This window comes from Gorilla gorilla, chromosome 8, assembly GCF_029281585.2.
Source record: "Gorilla gorilla gorilla isolate KB3781 chromosome 8, NHGRI_mGorGor1-v2.1_pri, whole genome shotgun sequence".
NCBI lineage: Eukaryota > Metazoa > Chordata > Mammalia > Primates > Hominidae > Gorilla > Gorilla gorilla.
Window position 1 is genome coordinate 15,482,403 of NC_073232.2, and position 17,655 is coordinate 15,500,057.

The window sequence follows — 17,655 nt, forward strand, 5'->3', positions numbered from 1 at the left end:
GCAAAATAGTAGGTTTGGGAACCCCAGAATCTGAACTCTGAGTATCTGGCAGGAGGTTCTCAAAGTCTGAGTCAGTTTCTTCTTGTATCTGCAAATGTCCCTCGCTCACAGGCCTTTGCAGGACAACCCTATATAAAATAACACACATCCCTGCCCCCAGTCCCTCTCTTCTTTACACTGCTTTTTGTTCCTTCATTACCTGCTGTTTGTATTTTTGTTTATTGCCACTTTCTTCTGCAAGAATAGATGCTCTAAAGGGAAGGCAGTCTTCCTGAGTTCCTTCAGCTTACTTGTTTGACTTTTTTTCCCTCTATGCTCTGGTCCCAGCACTCTTGCAGTGGTCTCTCCGTAAACACTTTTGTGTAAGTGAACTGTGATGGCTTCCATAGTTACTGCAAGCCTGCATCCATCATCATTATCATTCCCTACAAAGTGTCTGCTAAAATCAAAATGCACGTAGGGAAACAAGAAAAGGTGTGCAGTCAGGAGAGTTGTGGGATCTAAACTCCCTCCTACTTTTCCTTTGGAAATCCATGGCAAACTTCCAATGCAGAGGTGAGGATCTTGGAGAGTGGAAGCCGGCCGACGTGACCACAGAGACATTCCCTACACATAAGACTGTTGGAATGGAACATTCTGAACCCACAAACAGGACGTTGGGTGGCTGTCCCACTTTCCCCCTCACCTTGAGCTGCCTGTATTTGAACTTGATGAAACATCACTATTCTTTCATTCAGCCAAGACCTTAGTGAGTGCAAAAGTACGTTTTCTGAAATTTGGATTCTAATGGCTAATTATAGATGCTTTGTAATATCCACTGAAGATTTGCCAAAGCAGCAGTAAGCAGTCTTTAGAGTTGGTTGGAAGATTATGCAGTCTTAATCTACCTAGACTTATTTAAAGTAACCAGGCTTAACCACATACGGCTATGTTCTACTTCAGCTCATTAGAGTTCCTTCCCATTAACTCCTTATGTAATTTCCTCAACTCAGCTTTCTCTTTCCCTTTGTATATGTGGGAAAAATGATACAGTGCAATAGAGCCACCGGTGGGCCATCGGGTCCTGGTTTAGAGTCCATCACGAAATGTGTGTCCATGAGGAAGTCCTTGGCTTTGCTGGGCATCAGTGTCCTAAATGGCAGGATTTGGTTCCACCAGATGATGTCAAATGTCCTGAAAGACCTTGCTTCATACACAGTTCATAGCAGGATTCTCCTCCTCCTCCCCCGCTTTGAAAATCCCCTCAAGCTTACCTGATTCGACATACTCTTTGACGAGCACAGCACAGTAAGGGTTAACAGCCTCGCCCTGGCAAGACTGGCAGGACCCGCAGTCAAAGTTGGACAAGCCAATCCGAAGAAATGGCGACATGGTTGCGCCCTGGAAAAAGACAAAAGACAAACGCTGTTTGGGGGCTATAAAAGATATTATTTTTGGTGCCCCATGTCTACTTAACCAGTGCTTTATCGTGGACAGCCAGAACCTCACATAGGTCCACTATCCATGTGAACAAATGTTTTCACTTCCCCTTCTGCAAAGGACACTGCTGGACTCACCCAAAACCACACACTGAGTTGCCGAGGGGAGAGGCTTTCTGGAAGTCTGCACTCAACCTTGCTTTTGAGAAGTAACTCAAGAGTTAATTCCACTCAACCTAATGGAGTTAGGCCCAAGGTTGGAGAGTGAGGCAAAAGTTTTCCAACATTTTATGTCTTCTGTTATTCAAGTAGGTGCCCAGGAAACAGCACACAGTAATCAGAAAATGAGTTTATATAGAGCGAGTCTATTTTAGTCACACTAGTTAAATATGACACCGCACAATTCTTACATGGTCTATTTATGTGTGTAATGGGATTGGCCCAAGGCATTCAGCAGCTGATCCTTATTTACTCTGGACATTTTCAAAAAGGTCTGCTTTCTTCACAGTTACACACACACACACACACACACACATACACACACACACACACTCTAAGCCTTTGAACATCGCAAACCACGTAGAAAACTCCAAACTAATTGACTACTATAAAATAGGGCTTTCTCATATAAGGATGAACAAAATACTTCATAAAAGCCCAAAAATCAGTAATTATGCTTTCCAAGAGGTTTAGATGATAGTTATCAAAGTGTTAGCTACAAATCCAGGAACCTAGTCTAATTCTTCATCTATTGTTCCATTATTGAGTGTTCTGGCCACTTATGTGAACTAGATACCTCTTCTTTTTTACCTACTTTTCCGAGGTCCCATTAATCTGAAACTATCATCTGATATTCAGCGAAAAAGTTACTTCCTTGCTCCATCTCTCTTTTTGACGATTTTATACTTATAATTTTTTCTAAGCTTTCATAAGTAAGCCAAAGATAAGAAACAAAGCATTGGCTGTCTTTTCTGCCTTTGTATAAAGAAAGAAAACGATTTGAAATAATAAAGACCTGGAAGGAGAATCAGTAACATACCTGGAGATCTTGGGCCTGCAATACCTCATCTAGCTAAGCCAAAAGGGATCTCCAGTATGCTAAATACCAGTGTTCTTTGACTCTACAAGAGAGACAAATTAGGAGCTTTTGACAGGCATTAATTTCACAGATATTAATGAAGTCCTAATTTCCTGCAGAGTTTGGAAGGTTTATCTAAAGGAGACGGTTGGGTAAACATCATGATTTGCTGGGTTCCATATCTGTCACGTTGCTGAATTAGCAGGTAGATGACTTACAAATTTGTCTTTAGGAGGCGCCCTTTGCCCTGTGAGTTTAGAATTCCCAGGCAGGAGCGGGGCTAACAGCTGTGAGTTCTCTGGAGAGAGTTTCTTTGAGAATCCCTTCTTTCCTGGGCCACTTGCGTCTTTTAGACAAAACTTCATTTCTCCACAAATCAGGAAAAATCACTAAGAATCATCTTCAGTTATGGGACTTTTTGCCCTGTCGGGACTTTTTGAAGATTTCCTTAATTCTGTTTGAGTCTAGAGGGATCACTAACTCACAAAGCCAGAGTTAAAGCACCTGGCCTTTTCTGGTGTCACCCTGCTATTCGCAGGGTGGGTTTCTAATCAGGCAACAGTAGCCCAGCAGGCGTCTGGGAAATGCTGCCTCAGGTAGAGAAGATGGAAACCTCCAGGGTGACCAGGGCTTCCATTACAGCAAGGAAGAGAGTTGGGGCAAAACCCTTTGTCCTCCTGAAGGTCTTCCTAGACAATGATTTCTTACTTAATAAGCAATGCAGATGAAATGGCCATTTCACCAGATTCACTTGCACTATTCTGTAAAGGTCTGCTCACAGACCTTTAGAAATGTATGTCAGACATGACCTGACATACACTTGACATCTAGAAGACAGAATAGGTATTTGTGTGGTAATCTTCACACATCATTCAATAGAACCGCAAGCTCAGGTGTGAGTTTTTCAGGCAGATGGCAGCATTTTACACCCGAACTACACAGAGTGCTTTTCTCTGTGTAGTTCAGAGCGCTTTTCAGGTGATCATCATGAAAAATAAAGAAGACACACAAAGTTAGTAAAAAGTCTCTCCAGATTTCCACCAATAAAAGAAATCAGTTACTATTCTGATCTATTTTCCCTAGTCTTTTTAAATTAGCAAGTTTTGTTTTTTTTTTTCTTACATGCTATGATCATCCTGTGGGTATGGAATTATATTTGGCTTTTTAAGTTAACATTTTACTATAAAATTTTTTTCAAGTTTCTCTGACATTTTCTCAGGCTTCCTTGTCATTCTTGCATGACATCCTATTGACAGTAGCTCTACGATCTGCATTACTAAAGTCTGTAGCTACATATTTAGTCTGTTTCCAACTTCTACATGCCAGAAAAAATGCATCTTTAAGATAGCATCATTTTTTTTTTTTTACAACCTTTCCCAGATTTAGGGATACTGCATCAGACTGGATCACCAGAGTATTGCAATATTATTTATCAAGTGTTATTCCTATTGGTAAGGTCTTATACATTTAAAGAAAATAACCAAACTTGACAGTAAAGACCTACCCAGGGAAATAGCTATGGTTAGTGTAACAGAAGTAAGTTAACGCCATTCTTACATAATTGGGTATACAAATTTGTAAGAAAGGCACTGCTTATAACCCAAGAAAATAAATTGCAAAGGCACAAGCTATACAGGATACAAAAATCATAGTTCCAACTAATTGTGGAAAAATGTTTAGCCAGGTGAGCAATTTAAGACATGCAGAATAAGATACTATGTAATTGCATGTATCATTCTTGAAAAGACAAAACTATATGAAGAAAAACATCAGTGGTTGCCAGGAGTTGCAGCAGGGAGGAGCAGCATGAGCAAATTTTGGGGAAAGACAGAACTGTTCTCCGGCTTGATTGTTCTAGTGGTCACAGAAGTCTAGACTTAAATTCACAGAACTACACCAAGCCAAAAGTCAATTTTACTGTATGATAATTCAAAAACCAAAAGAAAAGAAATATATGCAATTGGTATTTTAAGGCAAGTGTTATAAATACAGAGATTATAGAGGTAAAGTAAAAAGAATATATATGAAAAAGCTGTATATTAAATTAAAATCTTAAAGTAATCAAAAGTAGCCTCAAATTACTAAAGGGAAATGATCAGATCTTTTAAAAAATTAAAATAGCTTTGGTTCTGTGGTATTTAAGCTCTTTTGAACATTTGCAGTTAGGCAAACACAGCTGAGAATAAAATAACATTAGAAATTAATAATGCATTTTATTTGAGGAAAAATTAACATTTTAAGTCCTAATTTAAGCTGTAAAAAGAATTATAATATTTAAAATATATAATAAAATAGTCTGGGCATGGTGGCTCACGCCTGTAATCTCAGCACTTTGGGAAGCCAAGGCGAGGAGATCACTTGAGGTCAGGAGTTCCAGACCATCCTGGCCAACATGGTGAAACCCCCTCTCTACAAAAATGCAGAAATTAGCCGGGCATGGTGGGGGGTACCTGTAATCCCAGCGACTCTGGAGGCTGAGGCAGGGGAATTGCTTGGCTCCCTGCAGAGGTTGCAGAGAGCCAAGATTATGTCATTGCACTCCAGCCTAGGCAACAGAGCAAGACTCTGTCTTAAAAAAAGAAAAGAAAAGAAAAGAAAAATATATAATAAAAACAATAATATGTTTTTGCCCATGCAATTATCAAATATTTTTGAAATGCTATTACTTAATGTTGGTAAGGACAAAATGAATCATACATTTTCATACAATGCTGCTGGGTATGTAAATTACCACATTTAACAGATATACACACCTGTGTATATGTAAGTATATATGTGTGTGTATATGTATGTATATGTGTGGATGTAAAAATATGTGTATCTATCCATCTATATTAAGAGCCAAGAAGATGTGTAATGAATACACAAGAAAGAAATTAACATAAAAGATTTTCATGGGTTGCCTTTTGGTGTTCGGAGCACATAGTAGGGGGAAGGGGATTTCCCTGGGTGTTTAACCAGAAATGAGAGTTTCTGTAGACAAAAATATGTGCTGGAATAGCCTGCCTCAGGACTAAGCTGTATGATCTGTCCTCTGTGCACTCTAAATTTCAGTCGGTCTCATCTTCACTCTCCATTCACGTGTGATCTGAGAGACCAAGACAGTTGCCCCTTCATCAGCTAAGATGGACTCTAAGGTTAAAGAAACAAGTTACCCAGGGGTCGAGGATTCAGGGCTTGGCTGGCATCACAACCTCCTAAATTCCTACAGCTACAGGAAAAGCCACACCCTTGTTAGTCTCCCTAATAATAAGAATAATCAGGCGAAGTTTGACACTCTTCCTAACTCTGATTTACAACCCAGACCCCTGCAACTCTGATTGGACAGGGGACCAGGCTTCCAGGCATTCTTTCCTGATAAGCAAATGCAGACCCCAAGCCAGTTTCAGCAGCTTACAGGTGCTGCACACTAAATGTCATTGTGTCCTATAATTTGCCTTTTGATGTAAAGAGCCAAATTTAGCACCTAATTTTAATGCTACAACTGTGCCCCAAAGTGAACATGGGATGTATATTGGACATATGTTTACCCCTGGCACCTGCACTTAACTCCCCTCATAAATATGTATAGATTTTTCCCCAAAGCTTTCTGAATATATCTGACTCTATTGTGTAATATGGACCCTGGGAGGCATAAAACCAGCCTGCACTTTCCCTCTTTGAAGAGAGAGCACCTTCCACACACGCCAAAGACTGCCTCTTCCCGGTGTGCAAACTGATATTGCCAATAAAGTTCTTTTCTACTGTTCAGCCATCCTGGTGGTCTATTGTGTAACACATGGTAGTCTCATACTTTATGACAACAATCTATGCACAAGAAGACTGACTGGCCAGGCTGTTCCGAACAAGGCAGGGGCTAGGTCCCCCCATAGACCCCTTGTCTGAGCAATAAAGTCGCGCATTCGACTCTCTTCTGGAAATCTCCAAGGGGACCCCAAACTCACCAGGTCCCATACAGAACTCCCTGCCTTCCCTTTCAAACTTGACTCTTCCTTCATTTTGCCAGCTCAGTGCTGGGTGCCGTGACGCCCAGCCCTCACCCGCTGCTTCAACTTTACCCTTCCCCTTGTGCCCCACGACCCACTTGCTTCATCTCCTGCTCCACCAATTCTGCACCACCTCTCTTGTGACTCACAGCAGCTTCTTACCCTGCCTCCTCTGTCCAGCCTTGGTCACCTCTCAGTCTCCATCAAATCTCCATGCTCCAGCCTGAATGATCTTAGGATCTTGCAAAACTGCTGCTGTTTCTCCAATGTGCCATGTGTTTCACAGCTTCAGCCTTCTAGGAAAGCTGCAACCTCTCCCTGGAACACCTCCCTGTTTCACTCCATCCTCCCTGCCCCCTTCCTCATCTTTCAAGTTCCTGTTCAGTCTCTAGCTCCTCTTGGAAGCCTTCCTTCCCCTCCTCTAGAGCCCTCCCATCAACACATCTCCATGGGAAGTTCTCAGCCCCAGCTCCTGCAGTTCTCTGAGTGCACTGCTAGACAGCACCTGTCATATTGATTTGCGTCACACCTGCCATTTCTACAGTCCGAGTGGGGTTGATCCTGTGGCTCCCAGCTCTCAGCCCTCTAATGTGGGGACTTATAGAGCCCCACCAGGATGTCGCCTACTTAATTCTTGAGATGCTACATACACTCAGAAGAGGGGTTTGACTCCAACTACACAAGTCTCTCTGGTCTCATCTGCAATACATTTAGCAAAAACTCCTCAGAACGAGTGCATTTGGGTGCCTTACTTCCCTCATCCCCAGTGAAGATAAACAATTTCCCTTTGTGATCACATTCCCTTGGAGATGTGGTCAGCTTGTGGGATAGGGGAAGAGACAGAGTGCCAGCGCCCATGCTGCTATATTTCCCTACAATGTGCAGTTGGATTTATGGGTTCACGTCTGTCTTCCTCAACAATTCCGAGAGACGGGGCCATGACTTCATCATCTATGTGCCTCCAGAGCTGATCCCCCTGTCTGATATATGCTAGAGACTCTGCATTTTTGCTTAGGGAGTTCATTTTCAAAAGCAACATTTTACCAAGTCTCTTCATCTCATGCATTTGTTTTACTTGCAAGAGAATACAATGGTCAAATTAAGTGACAGACAATTACAGAGGGAGTCAAGAGCAAAGGATTCAGCCCAGCACTTGTTGTAAGCAAAAGATCGATGCCCTCATACACTGAACTGCTGGAGTTATTTAAACTCTCTAAGCCTGCTTTCTCATTTGGAAATCACTGATAATACTATTACTCATCCCAAAGAGCCATGAGGATTAAATGGGCAAATACACACAAGGTGCTTAGAATGGGGCTGGCTCAAAGTAAATGCTCAATAAATGTTAGTTATTATTATTACAACTCTGATATATTTTCTAATGGGCCTTCTCGACTTCATTGGTGTGTACCGAAAAGAGCAGGAGGAAAGTAGAAATAGTCTTTCAGGAGCATATCTGGGTTAAATTATGTGACCTTCCTCTGCACTCTGCTACGGAGCTCCCCCAAAATCCTCCATCTATCTCTTGCAGAGCACTTACTACCCTCTGATGTCCTCATCTGGATGCAGTCATTATCATGATGGATATCAGGTATGCCCATCCAGTCTTCCAAGCTTTTGCTACCCCAGCTGCAAAACACCATCATGATATGTACTATGTTACGTTATGCGATGTTACGTTATGTTATTTATTTATTTATTTATTTATTTATTTATTTATTTTTTTGAGACGGAGTCTCGCCCTGTTGCCCAGGCTGGAGTGCAATGGCACGATCTTGGCTCACTGCAACCTTTGCCTCCTGGGTTCAAGCGATTCTTCTGCCTCAACCTCCCGAGTAGCGGGATTACAGGTGCGCGCCACCACGCCCGGCTAAGTTTTGTATTTTTAGTAGAGACTGGGTTTCACCATGCTGGCTAGGCTGGTCTTGAACTCCTGACCTCAGGTGATCCATCCGCCTTGGCCTCCCAAAGTGCTGGGATTACAGGAGTGAGCCATCGCGCCCGGCCCCTATGTACTTTAAAATTACAAAGGATCTTTACTCTTACAGGCTCACTATTTTCAGCTTTAAGTGTGATCTCATTTGTCTTTTGTGTGTAGCTTCGATGCAGGTACATGATCAAGTATAATTGCTCAGTGCTTTAGGTCACACGCTATTATGTACTGAACTGAGAATTCTAGTCTTTTGATTCTCTGGACACTGACTCACCTATTTAGCTAGGCTGATTCACCCTCCACAATTCAACCCCCTAGAATGCGTTTATAGAGATGCTGAGGATGTCCACATAACTGAACCTGATGGGGACAAATTCCATATAAATAGAAAGCAATAGAAGTATAATATACTCTCATCAATTGAAAAAAATATCAAGAATTCTCTTCCTCAGTAGCAAATGAAATAAGAAATAGCAAACTTCTTCATTTAATAAAATGTTTGGATAGCATTTGTATTACTATAATTTAGTGGGAGATGGCTCAGTGTTGGGGGAGAGTCTCACAGAACTAAAATAACAATAGTCATCACTTGTATCAAAACCTCTCACATGTGGAAGAAAGAACACAGATTAATCAATAGTAAATTTGGGAATGAGAAACAAAGCATTCAATGGGTTCCAATTACATCTGCTCAGCCAAATTTGGTAAACATCAATTCAGAAAAATTTTGGCAAATTAAACTACGCCAATAGCTTTTGCATTTCTTTATGAGATAGAAAGGTTTCTTAGGTAAAAGTGACTGCTGTTAAAAGAAACATATAAAAAAAGACTTTTTCACAATGTGCACAGAAGAAAGATGATAACTAGTAAAAAAATCACATAGGCGGGTAGTGTTTTGCTTTGTTGCTAAGACTTCTACTAAGTAGTATAAGAAAGAGGTTAAATATTAGCTTTCACCAACAAAAATGGTCTCAAAAGTGAATTAAAATAGTAAGTATGGGCCAGGCGCAGTAGCTTATGCCTGTAATCCCAGCACTTTAGGAGGTTGAGGTGGGAGGATCACTTGAACCTAGGAGTTTGAGACCAGCCTCAGGAATAACGCAAGACCCTGTCTCTATTTTTTTTTTTTTTAATTAGCTGGGCATGGTGGCACACACCTATATTTCCAGCTACTCGGGAGGCCAAAGTGGAAGGATCACTTGAGCCCAGGATGTCGAGGCTGCAGTGAGCTGTGATTGCACCACTGTACTCCAGCCTGGGCGACAAAGCAAGGCCCTTTTCAAAATAATGATAATAATAATAAAGTATAAATTGAAGATAATATTTTACAATAACCCCTACAATACAGTGACAAAGGAAACCGAAGGCTAACAGTCAACCCTCAGAAAGAACTAGAGATGAAGGAGGCTTCGTGGACAGACCAAGTGCTGCCCTCCTGCCTGCCAACATTAACAACACTCTGCACTTTCCCCCAAAAAACCAATAGTGTTGAAGTTAAACCTTGAAATATAGAAAATAAAACACCTGGGATGACATTATTAATCTTCTGACACAAGTTTTAATAGGTTACATGAATAGATAGTCCCACTAAGGCATAGCCCCGGTCAAGTTACACTGTTACTTAAGAAACTGTCCCAGTCTTTGTTGAGTTAAAGCCTAATTCTTAACCTGTTATTTAAAAGCCTCCGTGTATTGGGTTCAAGTTACCCTCTTCACACAGCATGACTCTCAGTGGAGTCCCAGCTTCTTAACCTGCTTTTGAAAAGCCTCTGTTTATTGGGTTCAAGTTGCCCCCTTCATGCAACACGACTCTCAGCGGAGTCCCAGCCTGCCTGGACTTCTCTCGATTTGCTGAAGGTTCCCTGAATATCTGTCTCTATGGCTCTGTTCACGCCATTCCTTCTGTTTCTGAGCTCTGCCATCTCCACCCAAGCACAATTACCATCTTTCAAAATCTTTCTCATGCTTCATGAGGTCCTTAAAAAATCCTATGAGAAAGAGTGGGTGTTACTAGTTACTCACCTAATAATATTAAAAATAGTCATCACATTAATTATTGTAATGAACTCTCATAGACACTTTGACTTATGTTATCTCCATAAACCCTTCCAGTAGCTGTCAGGTGGACAGGACAACTATGGTAGTTATCTCCGTCTTATTAATTTATAGATTTTATGGCTGGGGCTCAGCAAGTTTAGGTGACTTGCCTATGGTTACAAAGTGCTTGGAGGGCCTGAATTCAAACTCAGGGCTCAGATTTCAGTCCCTTTCCACAGCATCCTACCACCTGCCAGATCTAGCGTCTTCAGGCGTATTCCAAGCGCATGTCTGCCATGCTTTCTTCTTACCTACTTTTCACTTTTGTTTTTCTCCTTCCAGAATCCATAGAATTCATAGCTCAGATGGGGACACGTATGGGTAGACTTTCTCCTAGATGGGAAAGGTCCCTTCTTACAGGACAGAGCTCTCACCAAAGCGACATACAAATAAAATGCCTTCTGATGTTGAATATGAACTTTTCCCCTTCAGCTCAGGATGCTGCCACCAGTACTGATGTGAAGAAGAAGGGAGAAAAGTGGGTGAGGAGGGAGGAGGGCAGTGGGCCAAGGTCTGTGAGTCTCACCAAGTCTGGATCCTCGGGCCCCAGCTGGCCCACCTCCCTCTGTGCTTCCAGTCTCTGTGAGGTGCCTCCTGGCTGCAGCAGGCAGGCTCTCACTGATGTAGGACACAGCCTTGCCATCCACCACGGAGTTCAGCCAGTCACAGAAATACTGTTTAAAAAGGGGTTAGGCTTTCCATCAGCTTTTAGCCCACATTACAGCTGAACTACCAGGCATGTGCTAGGTGACTGTTGCCCACCGTGGAAATCTGTCATGCATAACAGGATTCCTACATTTTCAGAGTCCCAACAACTAATGACTTTAAAATTATTGAAGTCACTTTTGAAATGACTATGGATTTATTTTAAGTTCTTTTTTTTTTTTGAGGGTAAGAGTAGGGGAAGGTCAATTGTGGTAAAAAACAATAATTATATTAAAACTCATCTAATATTCTATTAATTTGGTGTGAAAGTAATTTGCAGTTTTTGCCATTAAAAGTAATGGAAATAAAAAAAAGGCTGGGCATGGTGGCTCATGCCTGTAATCCCAGAATTTTGGGAGGCCAAGACAGGCAGATCACCTGAGGTCAGGAGTTCAAGACCAGCCTGATCGACATGGCTAAACCCTGCCTCTACTAAAAATACTTTTTAAAAAAACTTTGCCATTAAAAGTATTGGCAAAAACCACATTTACTTTTGCACCAACCTAATAATCCCATCTCGCCGTACTTTCTGTTGCCTTAGTGCTCTCTGTGGGGTCATTACGCTTTCAGCTGTTCAGGCAACTGCCTTACAACTAATTCTGATTTCTGAACAAATTCTTAGCAGGTATCTTGATCATCAAAGACGTCAAAAGGAAAAATGGAAATAGTATATACCTGGATGTCCCAGATACTCTTACTCTAAGTCCACGAGCAGGAGAAAAGAAAGGCTCACTTGCCTCTTTCCTCCTTGATCTCCACACAGAGGGTCATTCCCAGGTTGGTTTCTTTGAGGGGGATCTGCTGGAGGCCATGAAGTATCATTTTGGAGAAACTCTTCTCCCAGGGCTCCATAAATCAAAATGCTAGGGTGGGGGTGGGGTCAGGCTTGGTTCCTTTCCTGCTCCCAACTCCTCATTTCTAGACCTCAGCTCTCCCACAAGCAGCTGCCCTGGGGAAGAATCCTTGAAAATGTTGTAATCACCCACAATCTGCCGGTATTATTTTGAGAACTGAACGAGATAAGGTATGAGGAAACTCCATAAACTCCTACGTGCATTGCACAGATTAAAGGAGTTAATATGTATAAAACAGAACAATGCCCAGCACATAGTAAGCCTTCTATATGTGTTTATTTTCATTATTTGAAATGCTAAACAATGTTCCACAATTGGAAAAATCGCTGTCCAAATCATAGATTTTTTTTCTCCTTCTTCCTCAGGATCCTTGGTATTTATGACCTAATGTTCTATGATTACAGTATCCACGATTTCTGATTATAGTGACTATGCATCCATTCACTCATTCATTCATTCAACAAACAGTTACTAGAGCTACTAGGCACTAAGTGTCTTAGGACACTTTAGTCAACCAAAGAGACAAAACCCATCCTTTGTGCAGAGGTCCAGGTGCATGCGACAGACAAGAAAGCAGAAGAATATAATATGAAATACACCAGGTGACTCCCATGAAACAAACTAAGCAGAGGAGAGAGGTGGGGAGTGCCGGGTGGGGCGGCAGGGAGGGCTTCGCTGGTCCCGAAGGGTCTCTGTGAAATGATGACCTGCAGGAGGAGAGGACTGAGTCACACAGACAATGGCAGGTGAGCGAGCGTTCCAGGCCGAAACATGGGTGTGAGGGTGGAGCTGCCAAGCACGTTCTGGGAAGGGGGATGGGCTGCGTGGAGTTGAGCAAGGGGTAGAGAAGACAGACGAGGTGGGCGTGCCCATGGGGCTGTCCACAGGCCATGGTGAGAACTTGGAGTTCAGGTAGGACACCGCCCGAGGGGTCTACGTGCTGTCTTCAGCTTTGAGTGCAGAGCAGACTTATTTACACCTAGAAAGGGGGTACCCTGGTCCCTGTGTTGAGAGGACTGTAAGGAGCAAGTGCAGAAGAAGAGAGACTACTGGGGGCGACTTCACTCTTCCAGTTGATGGTCGGAGGGCACCAGCAGAAGGACCCTGGCAGCGTGCAGGGATTCCGATATCTCTTGATGGGATGTACCAAGCCACTGAAGATGAGGGGAGGGAAAAGGAGGAGCAGGGTGGCCTCAAGGTTTGGGGCCCCAACCCATGGTAGGAGGCCGTCCCCATTCACAAGATGGGAGCACTGCGGGAAGAACTAGATGGCATGAGAAGATGAGACATTTTATTTTGGACACGTTAACTTTGAGATATGGAGAATACAGTTGATAGCTTTTCTGAATCAAGAATTAAGACACATGAACTAAGGATGTAAAAGTTGTATTTTCAGCAGCCAGGTACTGAAATTTCTTGGGCAAGTGGGTACTTATTGGGAATCATGGGACTAGATATTTGAGGTCTATGTCATATAATTTCCATATCTAGAAAACAGCAGGCAGTAAAAGATATAAAAACTGTAATGATGATGATGTTGGTTATGAGGACAACAGCACCCATCACTTACTGAGCAGTTGCTAATCATGTTCATTATGAGAAAGCTCATATTTTCCCTCCCTGTGTTTTCAAACAGACAGGCTTGCATCCCTCTAACCTATCCTCACTTCTCATCCCTGCACCCCAGGAAGAAGAGTGATTGATCTGATGGATAAGTTTGTAAAAGAAAATAAAATCTCAGGCCCCCCAAACCCGTTATGCCAAGGGGAGAGGTAAGCCTGGAAGCCAAGTCCTGCCACGGTGCCATTCTTTTTCCCCAGGAGACAGCGGTCACTTCACAACCCTGTGTCACAGCATTCTACGTAAGCCAGGCTCCCACAATGACAAAAGGCCCCGTGCTTCTCCCAGATGGCCACCGTCACACACTGCTTATGAGGAAATTCCTTTCTGGCCCCTAAATCCTTCAGGATCCACATTCCCCTACAAAACAATCCTATGCCGATTGCAACCCTAGGACTGCAACCTAAGCTTAACTTCTAAAACTGAGTTCTGTTTTAGGAACTCAAGTGACAATGTTGATTTCAAGCTCATCTTCCCAGGTACAGAAGAAGGGCCAGCTGAGATCAGTCACTCTTCTCCTGACTCTGAGGCAGGTGCATAATGGATTTGTTCCTCTGCTCCCTGTTCTCACACATTTACCTTATCTTATGTAAGACATGGATTTGGTAAGCGCTAATTAGAGCCTCACTGCCTCCCTCCTCCCTCTTCCCTCCTGCTTGCCCCCTCTCCTTAAGCACTGAGTTCCTAAAACCCTCTTTGGAAAGCACAGGTCACAGGTGCTTCTGGGGCTGGTGTTTTTCCCGGGTGTGTCCTCAAACTTTAGCTCAATAAACCTCAACTGATAGAGAAACTTGCCTCAGTCACTCATTTTTTGGTTAACATGGTCTACGTGAATAAACCGTTCCCACCCATCTCCACCCTCCTCTTCTCATGCTGCAGGATCTGCTGATCTGCAGAACCATTTCTGCACTATTCTTGGCCATGTCATAGGCTGGGGTGGGGGCGCATCCTCTTCGGTTGGCAGGGGTGAGAGGGTCCCTAACACAGTCCAGCATCACCTGGGACGCTGTGAACAGACGACCAACTTATTTGCCTGAACGTTTTAGCCATCTCCATCGATCTGGCCTTTGTTATAACTGGTGGACATGCTTCTCCATCTCCTTGTCTCCTGATCTGCCTCTCCGTTTGTTCTAAGCACAAGCATAGCCAAGAGGGCTTATGTGTTGGATCTCCCACAAACCACAAAACTGTGCAAAGGACTCACAGTGAGTAAGCAACAGCACCTGAACCCAGCTTTGGTGGCTAAGTGTCTCCACCCAAACTAATACGTTATTTCTTGTTAGCAAATGTCTTTGAAGGTTAGGTCAGGGAGGACATGAATGCATAGAGTTTTCGCTGTAGACTGTTTCTGTCTGCTCCCACCTGTCCCTACTTGCAAAGGACATGTTATGACTGTAGGGACAGGCTTTCCTGGCAACTTGCTTAATTATCTTAAGCACTAATAGGATGTTTCTCCTTGTACCTGGGGCTTAATGATCTTTCTTTCTACTCCATGGCTGTGGTTTGAAGAATGAAGAATTGGGTGACATAAACAGAGATGGAGTTTCTCGGAATACCCTAAGTTCTCTTCTGGATGTCAGGGCGCCTGTGCCTATCTGGGTAATTTTCTCAGCATGGCATAAGCCTGTGCAATTCCCTCCAAGCTTCTGCCATTCATGCCTTTAGAAGTGGCTGATTGGGATCAATGAGGATGTCTATGGACAAAGTCTAGAAAGAAGCTAACTTCATCAGATAAAGTTGGGAGGAACTCAGCCTCCCTGGCATCATTTTCTAACCATGGTTAGGATAATCACTTACTAGACACAAAGATGCTGCCTTCTGTAGGAGTAAATGGAAATGTAGGACTCTGCTTCTTGTGTCAAAATTTACTCTGAAAAGACAACCTTCTCTCTGACTCTACCATCTTGTGACCCAGCAGCTCTAACTGAGATGCTGGATCCCTTGCAGTCCTCCTGACATTTCTTCCTGTCATGTAGGTGCTCAGTGAGGAAGAGCACACCACCCAAAACAGGGGCGTCAAGTTGGGGCCAAGGACTCAGGTGCTCTGGTCAAAGGGTACCTAGACTGAGAAGGGGAGCTGAAGCCCCTGGGCATGAGGCTTTGCTGTTCTCGAACCTTTGCATGGCTGAGTTCAAAAAGGCACAGAGACCCAGGAAGGAGTTAACATGTGAAGGAGCTTGCAGTTTATAAATGTCGGTGTCATGGAGTATAGGCCAGCTCTATCAATTTCCAAGCTGTACAGTCTTGGACAAGTGACTTAATCTTTCTGTGACTACATTATCATATCTGCAAAACAAGGTGTATAATGGACCCACTTCATCAGGGTCTATGAAGGATTGGGTCTATGTCTGTGTTGTGATGATTTAATGAAATAATCCATGGAAAATGCGTATGACAGTGTTTGGTGGAAAAGATGGCTACGATGATCACACCACACTTTTCTAAAACATCCTTAGAAATTCTCCCTCATGAAAATACCATAGGAACTTGTTTCATGGGTCATCAGACACGGCCCAGAACACCTCTGAACCACTTGCCAAGGGGATGAAGTGACACACACATTTGTTTTTTGCTGTTAGTCACGAAGCATTTGGAATATCTGCCTACTATATCGCAAAGCACTGCACTGGATATGCATATGGGACAGGGTCATGTTCTCAACACATTATGAGGTAGGTATGAGGCAAACCTCTCCTTCCTAGAGCGCGGTCGGAGAAGGAGGCTTCGAGAGCCTGGGCTCCACTTTCTTAACCTTTGATCCCATGAATAGAGACATGGCTGGTTCCCATGAACTTGGCGTCAGAGTCAGAGCAAGAAATGGCAAAGTGAGCTGTCACCCTTGGGTACACCAGTAGCAAAAACACTCCTGTCCTCCTATGCTGCTGTGACACCACACCCCACTTCCTCCTGCGGGCGTGTGACACTTTTCAAAGAAAATACAGTATTTGGTAGTATCAATACAGCAAGCGGAAGTAGCAGTGCTCAGTCCGCAGTGAGCTAATAGTTTTGTAGAGAATACTCTACGGAATCCTGCATGTGCCGGCTCTGCCCGGCGACGGGGGAGTGGGCTATCACAGTCACAGGAGGGTTGCTGCAAATAAAGGGACAGGGTGGACTAGGGAAGGGCACCAGGGGAAGAGAAAGAAAGTGCAGAAAGAAAGAGATGAGTCTATCTGGGTGGATATATGCGTTTAGGGCAACGTGAATTGCTCACATCCAGTTGCAGTCAGAAATGCCGCCAGCTTACAAATGCAAGTGTCGTCAAAACTTGGTTGCAGGTGTTTGGGGTTTAGAATCCATAGAAACTCTAAAATTAGGTAATACTTAGGTTCCTAGGCCAGCCCCTTCACTGACCGTTCATCTGCTAATTCAGAAAGGAGCCAAAATTAATATATGAAACTGACCACCTATTGGCATTGTTCTAGCTTACGGGAGTCTCTATTTTTCTTCCTCACTGTGACATTTCAGATTTACTGTAGGCTGAGTATCCACTGGAGGCCTAATTTCTGAATTCAAAAAACTATTAAGTTGTTTTATGATGTGAGAAAAGGACATCTGTACTCTCACCTGTCAGCAGGGTGGAGCCCGCATGGTTCTCAGAGATGGTCCTGGAGAAACGGCAACATCAGCATCCCTGAGACCTCTTTAAAAATGCAAATCCTGCAGCCGCACCTAGAGCTGCTGGGTGAGAAACTCTGGGGTGAGGATGGAGCTTTAGCAAGGCCGCCAGGGAACGGATGCATACTGAAGTTGGCAAAGCTGCCCTGGAGTCAGCTCCGCCAGGCCAGGCCAGCAGCTTTCTCGTTTCTATTTGCTCAGAATCCAGCACAGTGCCTGGTGGTTCTAAATCAGTGGTTCTCAGTGGGTGATGTTGCTCCTAGGTGACATTTGGCAATGTCTGGAGACAGATATTTTTGGTTGTCACAAATGGCGGGAGGGTGTGCTCCTGGTATCTAGTAGGGTG

At 43.4% G+C, this 17,655-nt stretch overlaps 1 protein-coding gene across 1 annotated transcript in view; it reads right to left on the bottom strand.

Annotated features, from left to right (window-relative positions):
• PRKCQ (protein kinase C theta) overlaps positions 1 to 17,655 on the bottom strand; it is a 153,068-nt gene that overhangs the window by 86,684 nt on the left and 48,729 nt on the right. The window contains exon 2 of the mRNA XM_031015017.3: positions 1,254 to 1,380. Within this exon, the coding sequence (XP_030870877.1) occupies positions 1,254 to 1,371 (118 nt within the window). The 5' untranslated portion in view covers positions 1,372 to 1,380. The remainder of the gene's footprint in view (positions 1 to 1,253; positions 1,381 to 17,655) is intronic.